General features: G+C 38.5%; 1 protein-coding gene across 5 annotated transcripts in view; it reads right to left on the bottom strand.

The window, feature by feature from the left end:
- WDFY3 (WD repeat and FYVE domain containing 3) overlaps positions 1-21,222 on the bottom strand; it is a 182,604-nt gene that overhangs the window by 78,723 nt on the left and 82,659 nt on the right. For 4 of the 5 annotated variants that reach the window (XM_072863213.1, XM_072863212.1, XM_072863214.1 and 1 more), the window contains 7 exons: positions 17,949-18,416; positions 16,402-16,500; positions 12,459-12,652; positions 9,836-10,293; positions 7,686-7,769; positions 1,910-2,087; positions 599-813 (listed from right to left, as the gene is read on the bottom strand). In XM_072863213.1, the coding sequence (XP_072719314.1) occupies positions 599-813; positions 1,910-2,087; positions 7,686-7,769; positions 9,836-10,293; positions 12,459-12,652; positions 16,402-16,500; positions 17,949-18,416 (1,696 nt within the window). The remainder of the gene's footprint in view (positions 1-598; positions 814-1,909; positions 2,088-7,685; positions 7,770-9,835; positions 10,294-12,458; positions 12,653-16,401; positions 16,501-17,948; positions 18,417-21,222) is intronic. The other variant, XM_072863215.1, reaches the window with a different exon arrangement.

The raw sequence follows: 21,222 nt of genomic DNA, 5'->3' as shown, positions 1-21,222 counted from the left end.
GTACTAGCATAGATGTACAAACCTACTTGCATTAATGCAGAAAGATCAACTTTTTAAAGCTATGCATCACCAGATTTTTCCAGACACCTCTTGTATCGCATTCCTGTATTTCCTTCACACAAACTAAAGCGCTAAATAAAACTGCTGGCCTGAACCTTTTCCAACCTGAGGTATTTAACATTGCACAGACAAGTCTAGGAATCCATTCTCTTCTATGGCAGTGTTGCTTTTAAAACCATCATGTTTCCTCTTCCTGAGGACTTAGCCATGAATGGCATTTTTGATAGCATCTCAAGATTTGCAGGAAGCAAGCAAGCATTTAACTTCAGTACAACCTCTGTGAAAAACACCAAACAGATTTCCCCGCTCCACGCTTCTCCCTCCTCCCCCACCCTCCAGTTCCCAATGTCTGCAGGGTTATATGCTGATTAACAGAAGCAAGACAGTCTGTTTGATGAAAAATAAAACGGGATCCCATGCGATCACTACCACAAAAGGTCACTTATGCTTTCTACCAATCCGAGCCATTTACAGCCAGCCAGTGACAGCGCAGGCAGCAGGGCTCAGCTCAACCGGACTTCAATGCTATCTTCCTGACCTCAACACCATTGGCTGCAGCGCCTGGGAGGCCAGCCTTTCAAACATCCTTTGGAGTGGTGGATGCAGTGAGTGGTCCTCATCAGCCAGAGCAGCACTGCATCTTTGTAGAAGTCGTGCATGGAGCCCAGCTTCGCACATGACTTGCTGGTTTCTCTCTGTGTGCACTAAAGATTGCAGGATATTGGCCACTGCCAGCTGGAGATCCAGCGCATGCTGAAAAAAAGGAGAGCGCACAATTTGAGAAGATGCAAACTGAGAAGGCAAATAAAAGGAAGCCCTTATGCATAATAATGAAAAGGAACCTACCATTAGCAATAAATACACAAAACGTCCTATAGTTAAATATATGTGCATGTGTGTGTGTGTTGAGGGTGTCTGCACATGTGTGGGTGAAGAGACACTTCCATGTCTTTATGAAAAAGGATAACAAGTTATATGAAGGATTACCATAACCATTATAAAGAAAAACAATTCAGGTAGGGATGGTTAAACTAACCCCTCCTTTTCACCAGCAGAAGTGAGTCAGTTTAGAAGTTCTATGTGCTTAGAGCATACTAAGAACTTTTATTTTTGTGACTGCTAAGCTACTCCTAGTAACTTAACATCATCATCATAATCTCTACAAAATTTAAGATATATGCAACATTACTACCAAATTAATGCCCTGAAGACAGAAAGTCGCCATGCTTATCACCAGTAGAGTTCAAGAAAGAGAAATCAAGCCTAGTAATTCTTGTAAGCTTTCAGAACTTTTTTTTTTTTTTTAATATATAAACGGTGTTCTTCAGGGAAGACATCTCAAACAAAAAAATACTTAAGCAACTTCAAAAAAGGTTCAACAAATCCTTTATATACAAACCACCAGCAGAGATTTGGTTTGGGAATTGTACAAAGCAGGCAGTACAATTTTGGAACTAGAACATATTCCAGCTATTTCAAACAGCACGTATACACCAAGCTATAAAGTCCAATCCCATGTCCTCCTCGTACTACGTGTTAATACCTGATACATCAGGGAAAACAAGAATTCATCACAACACTTGGAAACTTATCTGATGGCCGCTTCAGACATTTCTTTAAATTTACATTGTTGCCAGGAGTTTGAAAGACACAAACAAAACAAAGCCTATAAAATAAAACAATTTGTATCAGACCTCTATGTCACCACAGTTATTCAACCCGACTAGTCTGTGAAATGTATTAGCTTCTCAGCATGAAATGAGAGCACATCATTGGTTTTCCTATTTCCCATAACCATCCTTTCTCCCAGTCTCTCTGAAAGCTTAAGTCAGAAGAATTTTTTCCCTACCTCTGGGTGTGTAGCTGATCCAACAGAGGCCAGAAGATCCAGCATCGCGAGCATAGCACCAGGGTGGATAATGACCGCGTCAGAGCTTTGTACAGTTGTGGGTCCTGTTTGGAGTTTCACATCAGCTATGTTCTTCTGAGGGCAAACAGGAGGTGTTGAAACAGAATGATATGCGTGCCTGCAGGACAGAAAGAAATCCCACAGTTACAACACCCATCTATTACAAGCTTTGCATTTTTCAAACAGCTGTGAAGTTAAATTGGGCTATAGACGTTACTCCCCTCTCCTTTCTCTTCCCTCAGTTAGACAGACAAAGCGCTTTCCTCTTCTCAAACCTGTTGGACATGTTTCCCCAAAGACAACCTGGAAGGGTCTCAATTTCTCGACTATGCTTGAACTCAGAAGTCTTTTCCCCTAGTGCTACACAGTTTGAAGAACTTAAAGGTTGCCTTTATCACCTCCCTCTTTTCATTCTAGTTGTGGTGGCAGCACACAGCAACAGCAGCATACAAGCTACCACTGCTCCTGTTCTGGGGGAAGAATTCAGCTGTCAATACCTTTCTCCACATTTGCTCTTCATTAACAACTGATTGTAAAACACGCTATCACAAAACTCTCGGCAATCTCTAACTACCCTACAGGAACAGAAAGTTGGTCTCAGTGTACGCTCGTGCCAGCAGTCCATATGCTCTCAGTATTTCTATGACTGCTACAGCAATTTAGTTTTACGTTAAGCTGCTTTAAGTCTGATCCAGGGAAATGAGGCTTTGACACACTGACTTAGAAGCAACCACTTGTGCTGAGAGCTGTAGACACGTTTCTCATTGAAACTCTTGGAGGTATCAGCTTGATGCCATTCTTCTTTCAGCAAAAGATTCAACACACAAACAGCATGAGCAGCTTACTGAACATACGCTTTCAAGATGGTACTTTAGAAGTAAAAGATAGCTCAAAAGGCTCATGCTCACTATAAAAAAAAAAAACCCAAACCAAACCCACCAATATTGTCACAGTATTTATCATATAAGCTTATTTGAAAGAAGAAAGAAAATAAACTCTATGTAAGTTTTTCCTGAAGATCAAATATTGCCTACTGTTTTACAAAAAGTGAATCCAGCTAAAAACCGGTCTCTTCCTACAAAATCAGTTGAAAGAGGCATTTCCTCTCTCCTGTTCTCAGTGATGGGGATTTACCTAATCCCTATCCCTAATAGAAATAACACTTGGAGACTCACTGTGCCTCACCCATTAGGCAATTCCAACTAGGAAATCTCTTCTCCTGGGAAAAACAGGACATAGATGGGAGATGAGGAAGGCTGCAAGCACAATTCTGTCCTAAACATTTGAAGGTTGCATCTCAAATACACACACACCCCCACCCCAGCAAGAAATGTCATTTGTGGGGAAAGGCTGAGGCAATGGATTATTTAGCCTAAGACAAGACACTAGGAAGTACAGCACAATCTTCTTCTACTGGCTGGAAAATGGGCTGGATAAACAATGTTTCAACAAAAGCATTCCTATTGAAAAGGCTCATGGCAGATCAACAACAACTTGGTATCTGGAACAATACAAGAGCACTTTTTAAAAGAGAGTTTTTGAAGAAAGGTGAAATTACTGATGCTTTACTCATTCAGCTAATACTTATAGCAAACATGAAATAGTATAGCAATTCTATTGTAACCAACCACTAAGAAAAATATCTGCCCAAATCAATTTTTCTAGTGTTTTTACAAACTCTCTAATGATCAATTTCCTAAACTTCTCTAGCAGACTTACCGATTGAAACATCTGGCAGGTAGAGGAAGGCTTCACTGTCTCTTTTAAAATTAAATGGAATTAAGAACAGCAGAACAACTGGTAATACTACCACAGAAAGATGTTATCTCAACCCTTTTCTCTGTCTCAGTGCAGAGATTGAAACATGGGCAATTGTTTCTCATGCATCCTAACAGCACTGCTCTTCATCTGAAGAAGAAAACTCTTTCCAATGTCACCTTGAGCATCTCAATGCAAGTGTTACAGGATACAGTTTAAAAACTAAGTATCCATTTGTATTTAAGAATGCTCTTCAACCTAGTGAAATTCCACTCCCCAAGACATTCTTGAAGATCAAGTTTCTGTCCACTTTTAAGCACAAATTTTACTTCTAAGCATCCTGATCTGCGCTATCATATTCACCTCATTAGGTAAACTGTGAGGTTATAACACAGTAGTACAGGGAGAGCCTACTAAAAACCCAAGCCATTGCTCAGTATGATTCACAAATGAGCACGTGATCCTGGCCTCAAACGGCCTGGACTTCAACATTACATACAACAAACTGAAAAGGGGATACAGTCAAGACTAGGCAATTTGCTTTCCTGTTAGCAATCTAAGTAAAAGTTATGTCCTTAAAGCATGTATTATTGAAAGTTTTTCACATCATTTTAAAATACCTGCTATATTTTGGTTTTCCATATAAGGAGTACTTGTATCAAAACAACAAAAACAACAAAACAGTTCAAAAAGATTTCTCTAGGCAAGAAGACGAAAATAGATCCTACAAAATCCTGCCAAAGTATTCATCGAATGTTACAGGTCTATGGGTCAGTGCAGAACCTGCAATAAATTAATTTAGCCATGCTTATACATTCTTGATACGATACCTTTAAGGGAGAAGAAAGGAAGAAGTGGACAATGGAAAAAGGCAGTGTACCGAAGATAACACATAGATCTTTCTAATTTAACAAAAAATAAAACTGAATAAAAATTCAAACTTAAAGTATACAATTAAGTACAACTCCTGATGAGAATTATAACACCATTTCCATCTGGAAAGAAATAAGTAAGATTTATTGTAGATAAACCCTCTGCATATCATTCCCCAAGAGTGATCACCATCCAAACTTTGTAAAACAATGGCTAAAAGTATTTCAAAGTCAAAGTTAATGTTCTATTCTCTACTTCACCCTGTCAGGCTCAAAGCACCCTCTCTCTCTCTCTCTCTCTCTCTCTCAAAAAAAAAAAAGGGGGAAAAAAAGAGAAGGAAAAAGGGGGGAAAAAAGAGAAGGAAAAAGGGGGGAAAAAAGAGAAGGAAAAAGGGGGGAAAAAAGAGAAGGAAAAAGGGGGGAAAAAAGAGAAGGAAAAAGGGGGGAAAAAAGAGAAGGAAAAAGGGGGGAAAAAAGAAGAAAAGAGAAAAAAAAAGAAAGAAAAAAAATCCACCCTGTCAAGATTTTTTCTGCCAAACTCAAACTTTACACCAATCAAACTGGCAAAGCTGTAGTTCTTTATTCTAATTATACAGGAGGGGTTGAAGAACAATGCATTCCAGGTAACAGGGAGGACAGCTATGTACCGCCATCCCAACGCATGTGCTGGAGGAGTCCTACCTACTCTGTTTACATAAAGGACAACACTTGGAGAGCACCACTCCTCACGGAAATACAGCTTTGAGAAGTGGCAGACATCTCTGAGAGAGAATACTAGCATATCTATGTATCCAGAACCATTCTAGACTGTGTGCATCAAAACCAGAATTGTACTATTTTTGTTTATAAGAATTATTTGTGTGCACAGTGCCTGCTGGCTCTTTTAACCAAACAACACAGGGATCTCCCTCAGGCACCTGTCTTACGAGTCAAAAGGCAGAAAAACAGGCCACAGCAACAAGGGAGAACCCTGGGAAGCAAAGGAAAGGAGACAGAAAACAATAAGATAAGAGCAAACGCTTCTCTCAGAAGAGTCAGCTTCAACAGAATCTGACTGTATCTGACATTTAAAAAGAGAAAAAAAGAACATCAAATAATGTTGGACTACAAAACCCAAGTTGCTTATTTTTGAAAGTAGGAAGATCCCAGCTACTGTCATTGAATTCACTAGGAATGACAAACACGACGCGGAACAACCGTGAGAAAGCAGACAGCTGCTCAAACAGACTTCTTGGAAAGCCTAGCTCTGTCTATTTTTTTTACTTGAAAACATGCTTTTACAGAAAGGATCTGAAAAGTCACCCTGGCCAGCATGATCATTCTTTCTGTCCACTTTTGCTTTGAGTCTTACACAACTTGTTATCAACCAAAGGCCTTTTTTGTTTGTGAAGACCCATGTCAAACACACTCCTTTACCTCAGCAAGTACCCACATTACTATACTGGTGCTTACCTGAATTGCCCAAAGCACCCCACAGGAATACTGACTTTTTAAACTATCCAATCTTTACCTTGCCTTATATCACACCGTTTTCAAATAACTGTTTGCATTTTCAGTACTACAAAAAAAAAAGGAAGCCTAACATATCTATTAATATACACATATTTATATTTTAATTACCAGGCTGCGTCAATTACTCATCTGGCACTCTTTTATTCATTACACTCTGGAATCAGCTCCTGTTTGGCAGGCATTGCATGTGTTCTGCTGCAAGCCTTCACATACCTGTGCGTTTGAGTAATTCAGTGAACCTGAGCAGCCATGCCAGTTACACCTGGGAGAACAGCAAGATGTACTACAGGAAAGGCCAAACCATAATGCTAGAGGTTAATGTCAGGGCCAAAGCTGTAAAAAGCCTCCACAGGAAATGCTGTTTTCTTTCAAGTTTCTTCAGAGTAAATGAGAGGGAAAGGAGTTTGGCAGCTAAGGCTTTTCTCTGTGAACTGCAGCTGCTACATTTGTTCCTAAATGCCTCAGTGTTAGAAAAGAAAGGAAACGACAGTCTAAGAGGTTCTGGATTATTGGGAAAATGGCCTTGTCCAAGCCAGACCCTACAGAATACCCAGGTATGACTTGGGTAACACCACTCAGCAAGACAGAAAAAGGCTTCTCTTTACTAACCTGCTCAAGTACAAACATCTCCTTTCAAAGCAGTTTCCAAAAGCAGCTTTAGTTGTTTCCCTTTGCAAAATATTTTACATGCCAAACATGAAGCTTGATGGCATATTTTAAGCTGAACACCAAGCAAGAATGACCATATTTTCCACGTGGCACCTGCACCTCAGATAACCCACCAACTTTCAAAAGTCTTTTTAGCCTTCAAAAGCAAATTGCTGCCAAACCTGCATCTTCAGATAATGAATGGCTGCCCCCTTCCCTGTGGGCTCCAGGAAAAATCTCCTTTTCATCATTTGTACAGGCCTCTAAGTCACACCGGTTTTGAATCGATAAACTTTTTTTTAAGAAAAAATAATATACCAGATGCTAAGACGCATAAGCAGGGGGGAGGGGAAAGCAGGTGCTAGGATTTCTGAATTGTGCCATTTGTGCTTTCTTTCCAAACCTTTTAATTTAGCATGCCTCTACATCATTTGGTGGTCAAGTACTGACAGGTTCATTCTTTATTTTTTATTCTGTGCAATTACTAAGAAATGACCGCCTTAACAAGCCATCCACCTTCCTACTGAAAGTACCTTTTCTTGAAAAATTAGTCAAGAAAAAAGAAATCCTGTTCTATTAATTGATCTACTAGCATAATCTGAACTTCTTTGAACTGCTCCTGAGAGTGTCATTTATACCTCCCTTAGATCATATCTTATACTAGACCTTATTTGTTTTTGAATCATGAACTTAACTTTAAGTGCCTCAGGAGTCTGGAGACATCTCTAATCTCATACAATAACATCACTACCTAGGATTCACTATGAAACATACCTTCACATTTATTTTATCCAGTAAACACACAAGTGAAAATGCACACCTCAGAAAAAATAGCGACTTGAGAGAAAAAAAACCCAAGAACTAAGAAACACAACAGTGAGAGAGAAATCAGAAGTGAGATCAACTTCTCTTTAAAGGGTCGGTACCTTTTCCTGGACAAAGCTGGCGTACCCCAGGGAGAGGGGAGAGAAGTCTCATTTGTCAGGCAAGGAGGGATCTGTTCTGCACGACTACAGACAAAACAGACAGGGGTAGGACAGAGAGGTTAGCGAAGAAACTAGAGGCCATAAGCTTGTTAGTTTTACAAAAGCGCCAATAAAATCATTACTAGGATCCATTCTTCAGAAACAAATTGGATGACAAAGGACGCTATTGAATGACACACATCAGGTAAACACGCAGACATGCAAAGCATGTACTTGTTTTATGGCATGACTCTGCAGTGCTTGTTCATTACTCCGTAGAGGTTTATTGATATGACCATGCTAGCAAAACAGAACATCTTTCAATGTTAAACAGTGGAAATTGAGAGGAGAAAGTAAAGCCTGAGCAAATTAAGTATAACCAACACAGGTAAGAAATAAAATCGATGTAAACTTTACAAAGAATGATGATCAGAAAATTTAAGAAAGAAGGGAGAATGCAGTCACTGAAGATGACAGCAAAAAAAAGGAACTTAATGAAGTAGCTTATGCAACAAGACTGTGGAATTTACTTACCTCATTGATTCCTCATACTCTACTGTTAGCCAGTGTTATAACTTCTACAGCACATGCAACACATTCTTAATACACATTTTCCTCCCCTATCTGAATGGTTTAATAATACTTTAAAATGAGATCAAGTAAATTGATTTCTGTACTTGGCTTTTGGTTTTTGGGTTTTGTTTTTTAAACAAGAGAAAAGCATTAAGATTTGCTGCTTTGGAGGCAAAATTTTCATTAACAAAAACATGAAGTTTGTACTTTGCTAGTCATATAGTTTAAGAAAGCCTGACCAACTGGGAACTCTATTAATAATCTCAACATACACAGCCACACCTTCAACACCTGGAAAATCAGATCCTGTGTTTGATTGACTAGGTGGCCCATCTTAGAAAAATAGGGTCACATGCATTAAATAGCTGGGGTGCAGCAGCTCCAAGGTCCCCGATACAAAGCTTAGGTCTGTGTTTTACCTTTTTATACCTTAAATTACGGGTGACAACTACTTTCAGACAAGCCAATCTTCAACACATACTTCAGTAAGTTTTGTTGTCATTTTGAATCAACTTTAAGACTTTACTGTTCATTCAAATCTCAAGTATAATTTAAGTATAATTTAAATTCTAGTTGTTTAACTCCGGGAGTGTCTCCCAGTTAAATTTAAAAAATAATTATTTACAGACTAGCTAGAACTTTAAAGAACGTGCCAATCCATCTAAAACAAGATGTCTAGCCTAGATATGTTTAGTTTGGAGAAAAGGAGGTTCAGGGGAGACCTTATTGTTCTCTACAACTTTCCGAAAGGAGGTTGTAGCAAAGTGGATGTCAGTCTCTTTTCCCATGTAGCAAGTGGGAAACGAGACAAGAGGAAATGGCCTCAAGTTGCACCAGGGGAGGTTTAGATTAGATATTAGGAAAAATTTCTTCACTGAAAGGGTTATCAAGCACTGGAACAGGCTGCCCAGGGAAGTGGTTGAGTCACCATCCCTGGAGATATTTAAAAGACATGTAGATGTGGCGCTTGGGAAAATGATTTAATGGTGGACTTGGCAGTGTTAGGTTAAGAATTGGACTTGATGATCTTAAGAGGTCTTTTCCAACCTAAATGATTCTATGATTCTCAAGTCATCATGATATGGTCTAATTACTTAAAGTCCCATATCAAAGGAAGCATGAACTTAAGGTGTGACGTTCAACAACCAATTTTTCATTTGACTTGGTAAAAGCATAAAAATCTAGTAGGTCTGTGTGATAAAGCAACCAGACAGTCTGCCTGTCAACCAACAGGTTGCTTCAACACATCAAATATAACCATAAACTGACATCTCTGTCTTAATTGCTGCCATGACAAAAACATTCAACATCAGAGAGAATGCTGTATACCCTGGAAAACACCAGCAAGCTAAGTCAATGTTTGGTCAGATGTTGACACCTTATATTCCTCTCACTGAAGTGAAGGAACAAAGAAATAGATTAAAATGGAAATACAAAAGCTTGCAATGAACATATTCAAAGAAAAATATTTTGGGGAACACTGAGGTGGAGGGGGCAGTAAGAGAAAAAAATGGGGGGAAAAAAAACAAAGTTCATACCTGTCAAAAGAATCTGTTGCTACCTTGTAGAGGTAAATAAAAAGTTTGCTGCAGTGTCTTAGCGTAGGTGATACAGAATCCAGGGATATTAGGTCATCCTCCAAAAGTCTTTGAAATAGTTGTGTATTTGAAGGGAAGACATTCAAGGGACTTATTTTTCTCAAGTCTGAGAAGCAGCCAAGTAATCGAACAGCATCTGCCAGTTTTTCATACTGGATCTCTGTTTTGAAGAAATGAGAGTTGGCTGGCTCATAGCGCATTGCTGCAGTCAATGTGCAGAACACAGTGTGAAGCAGTTCAAACACTTGATTCTGGTTTACTTTCTCCCAGCCATTCTTAGGTGGCGAGCACAAAGATCTTTCCATAGCAACGAGTAAAGATGTGACATACACAAATCCACCAACTTTTCTAAAAACAGTTCTTGTGCGGTGACTTTCTCTCAGCACCGAGAGTAGGGCCTATGGACAAAACAAACAATCAAAACAAAGAAGAAGAAAAAAGCAGCAGCATTACAAACAGCTTGAAAAAAGGCAGGAACGTTTTTGTTTGATATGCTAGTGAAATCCTCATGTCATTTGTCAGAATTTGGTAATGCCTGAAGTCTCCAAATATCAAATTTGTACTGCAAGAGTTGCCACCCTCAAAAGCTTACAAAATAAAAAGAGAAAGAGTGGGGGAAAAAGTAAAGCATTGCCCCTAATTTAGAAGGAACAAATTAAGGAGATAAATGAACTTGCCAACAGAAAAAACTTGACCAAGCATAGAATGGAACCCAAAATCCCCAGGTAATTTCCTTAATGATAAGGCAGAGAATATAGCTATTAGAAAGGAATCTACTCTGCCATCATACATCACAATTTCAGACAAAAGTAGGCAAATGACTGCTTGTAGCAATGAGAAATCTAAACCTTGGAGCATCCTAACACAGGTCTCCCAGAAATCTACAATGCTTAAGCACCTGGCAGCTACAAAGCCACAACAGCACTCAAAGACAACAGCAGCAGAAAAGAATTAGCCCAAAAAACACACTTAGTTTTTAGCCTTCCTCTACAATGAAACCCATAAATATCTGAATTGAGTGAAACTTTATTTTAAGAGTTGCTGTTCAAAAATAAGCCTGAGAGAGAGAGAAACAAAAATGGATCAAACCTTACTTGCTGAACAAATACAAAGCCACAGCATAAACAGCAGAAACTACACGACTCTAGGTACTAGAGAATAATACTCATTTATCTGTTAAATCAGGGGGTGGGGAAGCCCATCCACCCAACTAAAAACAAACAAAAAAACAGCTGTCATGGGAAGTTTGACCCACATGTGAATATGGAATACAGAAGAAAAAGTCTCTCTACATGAAGCATCACAAACAACAGAAAAATGTTATTGATACAGAAAAATAGGCTAGGGGGGCAGGGAGAATCTTCCATGACCAAGAGTTTACTTCTTCAGAATCATGCTTTTTTTGTTTTAAGCACTCAGAAGATGGGTAGTGAAATAGTTAGACTGTCATTCCTTTGAAGGCAGTATCTCATTTCCTGCCAAACCTGGATAAACAGTAAGCAACACATCACTGCACCATTCTGGGCTGCCAGTTCCATAACCAAAACTTCTGAAAACAGCACCAATGTAAGACAAATACAACAGGTCAGACGAAGGACAGAAACCCTGACTTTGGATGTTAAATCTGCTGGGGAACTGCAATATCCTTCCTCTCCCCTTAAGTATCGTGAATGAGACATGCTCAAAAATGACTGAAGACCTTGATAGACAAAATGTGTCAAATGAATCATTTATTACTAGCTTTCCTTTCTGTCTTTTGGAATAATATGAAGCTGCTCATCTGCCAGAGAAATAGTACAGCTCCTTTTAACAGAGATGAACCTAGATGTCTCCGAGTTCTCTCCGGTAAGACTCATTTACTTATTACTATTTGCCTCAGCTTTTCTACCCTAAAATAACAGTATTATGTCAATTTACAGAAATAACATAGCTATTCTGAGAAGAAATTGTCGGTCTAGATTAGCAGCCAAAAAACCTAATACAATAGGGAACAGATGAGAGTCTTCTCTCTTCCTCCTCCACTTGCAGCTTTATGTTCGTACTTTTCCACCATTATGCTTAAGCAAGTAAGTTATTTGGCTTTATCTTCTCTTACGGTCACTACAATTTACATTTATATTAACTAATTCAGCATTTATAACTAACAAATTGGTAAAATAAAGTAGGTCTGCACAGGAAAATGAAAGCCAGCACTGAAAATAAACTTATGTGTTACTTGCTTGCTTTTTCCCCCCCATGTATTCTCATTATTTTTGACTGAATAATACTTTGCCAAGGAAGATTATCATAACTGTAGAACCTCATTTCCTATCCACTGGGGCTGATTACAAGTGATGATGCCAAAACCACATACTTGCTCACTAGCCTTCATCTCTGATTCTGAAACCTGCCATGGACAGATGGAAGAAAACAAAACCCATGCATCAAACGTACGCATTTCAACTCCAAAGACAATCTGCATTCAGTAGCTAAATACCATGCATCCAATCCAATGCACTTCTCAGTGTTTTCTTTTTTAAAAAGGTGGCTTAGGAGCAAGAGTCCTGAGTAGTACTTCATTTACCCTTAAGATGTCCGTTTTCAGCTGCAGTTCCGTAGGTGGAGCCGAGTGCATCAGTCCCAACAAAGTGCCCATATCATCTTCTCCACTAGGTGATAACACCAACTGCTGGATGATCATCAGGGCATACTGTCGGCACTGGGGATACTTTACTATGTTGTGCACGCATCTTGCACCACCAAACTCCCTGAAAATACCTACTCAGAAAGGGGGGGGGGGGGGATAAGCACATAAGGAGTATGAAAAATACAATCAATAACAAATAATGACAACAACAAAACATGAAAGGTGTTTATTTTCATTTCTACAAATTGAATGGCAGGGTTTTAGCCCTATGGATGTTTAATGACTTAGGACTATTTTTCCACTCCTACCACAAATAAAAATAGAACTTGAATGATATTCTTCTGACAATATTTTTCAATAAAGGTGTTGAGTACAAGGATGCAGGTCAGTTCTAAGAATTTCCTCAATAATTCTGTTACTCCAACAGTAGTTATTCTTTTCATGCTAGAGCTCAAAGACTCACAGGATGAAACAAATTAAAAAACATAGCAAACCCTCCATCTTTAGTGAAGACTATACACTGTTTTGGTTAGGGATAGTGTTTATATTACATTTAGTTCATTGCCAAAAATATAACTAGGCTGCTTCTGGACAAGATGAACAAAGTAGGAGCACTGGTTGAGAAGAGATTCGGTCTATCCACAAGATTTGTAAGATTCTGCAGAAGTTTTCTTGTGGCAAGACGTATCTCTGTAGAGATAAAGCTTAAGTCAAATAATAGTCCTCAAGCTTACTGGATACTCAGAACACATAGAGCAATATTAACTGAAAATTAAATGAAAATTGATTCTGAAAACATCATAAAAAACGAACTGGAATATATATGGCACATATAATGTGTCAGCACATATAATGTGTCAGTACAGTGTCAGCACCTAGACTACTGCCCTATGTTAATTACTGAAGATGAAAACAGAGTAGGGAAATGGATCAATGCTGCATTACTGTATCAAAAGGGATCATTTTCCTTGTGACCATAAACTAAAAGAGCAGTTTAAATGACCAAGTTCAGGATTAACAAGCTAGTCAGGACAAAGTTTATTCCCTCTAATGTACATATACAAACCTTAGTCCTACTATCCATTTCTGATTTCCTGCCTCCTGCTTTCTCTGATGTTCTTTGGATGAAACATGGACTTGGACAAGGCAAAAAGAGAGGCCTCATCCCTGAGACAGTCAAGTTGGTTGCATCCCTTTACAGGCAAAGCACATCTCCTCAGTGGTCAGGTCTCTTGTTTTCAGAGAGACTGAGGTAACATTTTATACTTCTCCCACTGTCGGTCTAGATTCTCAACTATCCAGTGAACCTGTCTGGGTCTGGACAACCAAATTTCTTGTTTGAAATTCAGTTATCAGTTATGCAATACTCAGGAAACCTTATCAGGGATATTGGTTTAAGATCAGAAACCAAGCTTTGAGTGTGGTATGAAGCACTGCAAGGCTGCATAATGCCTATTTATGCCTCTCTGTGATGACCTAAAACCTCTGCTGGCCTCTGGATACAGTGCCACTGGGCTCACATCCCAGTCACACTGCACACACAGCAACCTTGAGAAATGGTTTAACTCCTCCTGTACAGCTCTGTCATACTCCCGCACTTGGAGAGCTACTGATGAAATGAGGCCCTTGAATTCTCCAGGAGTCCTCAGAAACAACATCTGTGCCATCATCCCACAGTCCTGATGTGTTTTACACTACCCTCTGTTGTTTCTCTGGTGGATACTCAGAGATTAACTCAGTACTGAGAAGTAGCAATGAGGTACTGATGGTTGCTTCAAGCCTCCTAGGTGAGGTCAGGAAGGCCGTTTAACAGCAGCCATCCACTTGTCACAAGTCAGGTAGACGCTGCCACGGTCAGATCATAATCCATACCTCACAAGAGCAAGAATCAGGTACCACAGACCCTGACGCCACCCAGGTACATATAGTCCAGTCCTGTGAACCAAGACCTGCCGCTTCTAAAATATGGGGCAGTTCCAGTCCTTCAGAGATGTTATCATCACAAACTTACACCACCTCCTCTCATTCATCCTTAGAGATCAAGCAATCCTGAGGTTTTTTGGTTTTGGGTTTGGTTTTTTTTCCCCAATTTCTCCTTATGTGGAAGCCCCCACATGTACCTTCGTGACACTCCTTTCTGACTCGTTTCTAATTCTGCCTTTTCTTACATGGCAAAATCAAAGCTGAGCAATAAATGTACAAGTGTGTAATTGATTCATGCAATTAATCTGTAATCTATACCAATTCCTCTCTAAAACCTCCTTATTTCAGCCTAATTCACTTGCTGCTTGGTTCATCGTTGAACAGATTCATCTAGTAAATCAAAGATCTTTTTTTTTTTTTTTTTCCTTTCGATTGACAGGAGAGGTAGCTTGGTAACCTACCAAAAAGGGAAGTGGCAAAGGAGACACATCTCAACTTCAGCAAAGCTTCTGGCAGTGTCATCCACAGCTTTCTCATAAGCAACCCAACAAAATGGTCTGAGCACGATCATGACAGCCTGAATGCATAACTAATTGAAACATCAGCTTGGAGTAACCTCTGTTTTGCTGCAATGCCTTTTTGTTTTGGCAAAGGATGTGCCACTGGGGTTTATCTCAAGTGCCATGAATAATGCCTTTCCTGATGGAATGAAGAACTTACTTATCAAGTACGTGGACAAAACCAAGCTGGCAGATGTTGTAAATGCTCAGTGAGAAGAATTCAAAAGCCATCTTTGAAAGTAATTTGAAACCACAAGCTGAAACGGAACAGAACTTGAAAACAAGCGCAACAGTGAAATGGCATAGACAAGACTGGAGGTTACTCCAACACTGGGCCTAAATTTAAATTAAAAAATTTGCCCAGGCAAAAGCAGAAAAAAACCTAAGTTGCAAGCTTTACGCCATTAGCCCAGGAGCTAATGTTTAAACAGTGAGCTGTCAACCAAGCCAGACAATTTTCAGGATTTCATTCTAAAACGTGATTCTTAAGCATTCACAGATTGTAGTTTCTTCTACTTAAATTAAAACAAAAACAAAACCAGAAGTGAGAAAACACCAGTTACAATTGAGAAAAAGGAAAACAAAACAAAAAAAAAACCCCAAACCAAAACCACACCAAAACCAAAAACCTGCTGAAATAAGGATGTTTCATGGCCTCCAAGGCCAGAAACTTCCTGGTTTCTCAGGCTGGTGTCTGTTCCCCCCCACCTGCTCATTTTCTTCTTCATCTAATAGAACAGACAAAAAGCGTTTAAAAACAGTTATTACCTTTTCTCAATCTGTTATTTCAAGCTCTCAGAGATAGCTTTTACTAATATGAGATACACATACTGTCTATTTCAATGTTGCTAAGTCTTGGCTAATGAAGCACAGTATAAACCTGCCTGATTTAGGAAAGGACACTCATAACAGAGTCCTGTTTATACATACGGACTGGGAATATGCCTTTAAAAATTAAAAGCCATCTTTCACTAAAGAAGCAAACACTAAAGCAAAATGCATTTTTAATCACATTTAAGTAGACATGACACTGTCAACAGCCAACTAGATGTCTAATTAGACACTTACATTTTCCGATATACAACCTGTGTTACAAGCCCTACTACAAACTATTACAGGATTGTTGGAGAGTGATGGGGTGTGGTGGTTGCCTTCAAGTAAACAATAGCAAAGAAACTCAAGATTAAAAAAAAACACTATCTTGTACTCCTTTATTTTATGTGCTGTAGTTTATGCTTTCTATTCTCTCTTCTGGAAAAACGTGGCAAGAGAAAAAGTGTATTTCAGTGTGTTTGATTACTTGCTTGAAGATAGAAAGTCAAGACTACTTTGCTTTCAGGCATGATTTTCTGAGTTACTTTTTAAACAAATATTTTGACAGTGGTCTCCCTACTTACCTGCATTTGTGTTTGATCCTTGTAGTAGTGCTGTCAAGGTCTCCATAACCAATAAAGCCAGCTGCTTTTGGTCCTCAAATGAACTGTTTCTTGAATCCCCTAAAAAATAATTTCAGAAGCCAAAGTCATAGTAAAAATTGCTCTTTTCTAAGATGCTTCTTGATACTTCCCACAAACACTTTTCTTTGCTTCCCCAGAGAACATGCAGCCTAACCATATTCCAAAGCAAATTAAGATTTAGTCTACACATCCATTCCTGGGAAAGCTTAACTATGAATCATTTGAAAAGTTAATTTATAAAGACAAGAATTTAAACAGAAGCTTTTGAGCACTGTGAGCTCAGTGGCTGACACTGCAGCTCTATGTGTAAGTTTCACATCCCCAACTTTTGTTTCTTGAAGCCACAAAACCATACCATAGTGGAAGACTAACAGGATCTGTTCTTGTACAGTATTCAGAAATTCCACACAAAAGCACAGAACTATATTCACATAATTACAGTAAATGTGCTGATGATTCAACAGGTGTAACAGACGAACCAACACTGCAAGTGGCATCTTAAAAACAGAGTAACACTCCAGAAAAAAAAAAAAAAAAAAATTACTCTAATAAGCAAGCCACAACACAAGGGCATGTGCACCCAGGCAGAACCCTAATCAGATGACAGCTTGGTCCATTTACTTACAAGAACACGGAGTTGCTGGCAACAAAGATTTCTACCTCTAATCAACTGCTACCGCCCACTAATGAAGCTTCAGACAATAAACCCAAGTGAAACATCCAACAATTATGATTAAAGAATAAGTGTCACTGATGCACACTAACTCAATTGCAGTTTGAACAAAGAATGTTTAAAAAAAAAATCTGTGTGTGTGTATGTAGGCACATATGGCACTTGGCAGCGCACGCTTTGCAGGCTAAGCAGCTATGTAGCTTAGCAGCTATGTAGCTTATCTCTGAGATGTTCAATTCTGGATATAAGATAAATAGTTTTTAAAATTTTGGGGTTTTTAAATGCTCTTAGAAAAATGTAGATCCAACTTATTAAAAAGTCTGCAAACTTGAATACATACTCCTATTAAGAGCTCAAATATGTGCTCTATAGTATTTTTCAAAGCTGGGGCTAAACACAATGAAATGCCCAAGTACCTTTTGTGAGGAAGAGTACAGATACCATGTATTGCTCCTTCACTTGGCTCTTTTCATGTTAAGTAACAAATATTAAACCAATACATTTAAAAAAAAAAAAAAAACATTTAAAAAAGAAAATATGAACTCCTGCTATTTTGCATTCATACAGCAGTGTTCATTAAGCTTTAGTGAATGATGCTGTATGCTTTAATGAACAAGCTTTGCCTCGAGCTTCTCGCAGGACGTTAAGAGGGAAGCAATTCCAATGAGCTTTTAAGATGGCACAGCAGCCCCCAGCAGAACTCAGCCCTTGAGATACATGTTCAGACTCTCTCATACCTCCTCTTAAGTGCTAGCCTCCACCATTCCCAGCCAAAAAACCACATGTATTAGTAAAATGGAAGAGCACACACTACCTTGATCATTCAGTGCCTGAGTGGGATCTTTCAGAAGGGCTGCGTATTTATGAAGAAGATTTACCATCACCTCCAGAAGTCCCACTTCCCTGAAGACATCTTTAAAAATGTAGTCATGACGGGTGAACTTAAGGAGTGTCTTCATGGCAATGATGCTACACTGAAAAGAAGTGCTGGATTTTAAAAGGATGCTCACACTGATCAGTTCTTTACAGGGTATGTAATTCAAGCTGAAGACAACAAATTCCAGCATCTCAAAGTATTTGGTCTGCACTTCTGGAAGTTTAGGAATTTTCTCTGCAAACTGAGACAATGTGTGCTGTGATTCCAAAATGAAGTAGTTGGCATTGTCTGCCATATAAATATTCATGATGGCATCAAGGATGATTTGTGCTAGATAGTTGGTTTTTGCTCTCAAAAATGCATTCTGGAGGACTGAAAATGCTTGAATATTCCTCACACTGTGACCTAAATCAGGAAACAAAGTGGGACGGGAGGAAAAAGAAAAGAGAAAGTTCTTAATTGTCATAAACAATGAGTACAGTTATTAATAACAATCCATGCATTTTAATAAGTGTGAATAAAATAATAGTATATGTCATGTAAAATTAAATTTTTTATTAAAACTGACTCTTCAAAAAAGCCTCTGCACGATCACTTACATTGCAAATCCTACAATCTACTGTTCATTAAGATGGCATCTTCACCTTTGAAAGTGTTTACATAAGCAGGTAAATGAAAGATCATTTCTTTAAAACAGGCAAGTAAGCTGACCTATTGTTAAAACGTGCAATGGGATACAGTTCTAGAGACAAAACAAAGCCTGCCTGTCACCTACCCAGGCCATAAGAAAGCTCATTACAGCAACAGTAACTTGTTCTGTATTCCATAATGCAGAATGCAACTCTGTCCTCTACAAGTATTTGGCAGGCTAAGTTTAGAATAACAGCCATCTGTATCCCCTCACTCAAGACAGCAATAAGCAATGACAAATCTTCATCAGCCAGGTTCAAAGCTAGACAACATGCATGGCCTCCAAATTATCCTCTTGCTTCCACTCTTTGGCAATCGTCTGTGAGAAGAAGAGAGCTATGCATGGAGAAGCTCCACAGGGCAGCTTAAGGCCAGCAGTTGCCTTCCTTCCACAGAGAGGGGGCTCTTGCTCAGGTCTGGATTAACTGGCGTGAATAACCATACCGGTATCAGAAGGTGGCACGGGGCTGGCTTTGGGAATCAGGCCTGGGAACTGTTAACGATTAGGGAATTAAAACAAAGGGAAAGAGTTGTAAAGCGTAAGGTAGCTATATTAGCACACAAAGACCTCATATCTTTAAAAGCTTGGTCAAATTTCTTCTTATAAGTACCTTCAAGTTGAATAAAATCTCATTCATTTAGCCAAATAATGCATTATTTATGAGTGCTCCCTGTGGCCCCCAGAATTTTCTATGGGCAGATATTATTGTCATTCTACTAAAAAGATTACGCAAAGCCAACTTTTTTAGCTTCTGTAAGAACAGTACAAGTCAGAGTGGACAAATCCCACGATACAGAAAACAACTAATGGTAAAAATAATTTAAAAAAAATAAACAATCAAGAATGACAACTTGAAACACATTCTAAACAAAGCATTTAGGATGCTCTAACAATAAAATCTTATTTTCAAACAAGCTATAAGCAAACCGTTAACCTGATTTTAAAACCCTTTCATAAACAAAGAATCCTGATTTTTTACGTATGATCTGTGGAATGCTACTCTCTTCATTGTTTATAAACTAAGTTGTCCAATTTAAAAGTAAATTCAATTGTATTCGTGTTTAGCCTGACCACCTTCCTTGCCAGTATTTCTCCAGAAGGCAACAGGAAACCTTCTTGAAAACTAACATGGAACAATTTCACATACTGGAAGAATATTAATGTTACATTATAAGTCACACCCATTTGTTTCTAAAAGGACATTTTTACACGCTTTCTTTACAATGAAAAATGTTGAAAAGGGATTTTAGAGCTTATTAAATGTGGAACATAGATAGTGACAGATACAACTATTTATATTCTAATTTAGTATCAACAGTTGTTCCAGGCAATCAAGCAGATTAATAAATTATCTTTAATTATTACAAGGACCCCTGAAGAAACCAAATCTTAATCAGCTCTTCAGAGTTCAAGAACTAAAAGGATTTAAATAAAAGCAATTAAGAAAATGAGCTAATATGGTCTTCATAAAAAGACAACTTGCCAACGTAATGAAAAGCAGGTAAAAGGAACTGAGAGATGTTGTGACAAGTACCAGAAAATTAAATAATTCCTTTGGAGATTGCAATAGGCCATGGTTCTCTCATGTTATTGTATCAGAAAAGCTGATTAACTTAAGCAAAAATTAGTATGTTATTATCAAAACATGGAGAAATTAAGCTCTGAGTGTGACTATCACCTTCTTTCTCTATTTAGTGCAAAGGGAAAGCAATTCCCATGAACAATGAACTCTCTCAATACCGGAGAAAGGAAGTCATTGTCCAAGGAACCTAGATATACAAGAGAAACAGTGAAAGTAAATCCATTAGCCTATAAGTCTATAAATGTAACCCTATCACAAAAATTTTTCTTGTATCCCTGGTATTACTAAATCTCATAAAAAGTCCAAGCAACAAACTAGCTCCACGGTCACTGTTAAATTCCAAACTCCTTAGTTACATACAAGACTTACCTGAGTTTTAAGTTTATATACAGGACATGAAAAATGAGTTTATTTTTATAAAACCCTTTCCCTCCCTCAGACTTCCTCAACTTTATCTCCATATCATAATTGACTGTGGTTGCAAGCACACCTCAGATTTCACCACTCTGTGAACACTGGTGATGAAACAACATATTTCAGCTCACAAATTATACTTGCCTAAGCTGACAAAAGCTAACAGAAAGCAAATCTGGCCAAAAACCAAACCAAAACAAAAAAATCAAACCAGCACATCAGCCCTTCACATCAGTTTAGTAAGAGCAGCTTAAAACACCATAAATCAAATCAGTGCATCTCTCCATTGTGATAATCTCTTAAATGTCCATGTAGAAACTGTTAGCTTTGCAGTGAGATACGTTTGACCCTTAGACCTCAAAGACAAAAGCCCTGCACTTTCTTCTTTGGGTACCAACCCCAAAATAGAACCTTTGAGACCAACAGAACTAAGTATTTGATATGCAATCTTAGTAAAAGACCCTAGACTCAATTGCAAACGGTTTGTGTAGTATGTAGCTTCTCTGTATTTTGTTGTTTACATT

Source organism: Ciconia boyciana, chromosome 5 (genome assembly GCF_034638445.1).
Source record: "Ciconia boyciana chromosome 5, ASM3463844v1, whole genome shotgun sequence".
Lineage (NCBI taxonomy): Eukaryota > Metazoa > Chordata > Aves > Ciconiiformes > Ciconiidae > Ciconia > Ciconia boyciana.
The sequence above is the reverse complement of the archived record's forward strand: the minus strand, read 5'-3'. Positions and strand labels throughout refer to the sequence as shown.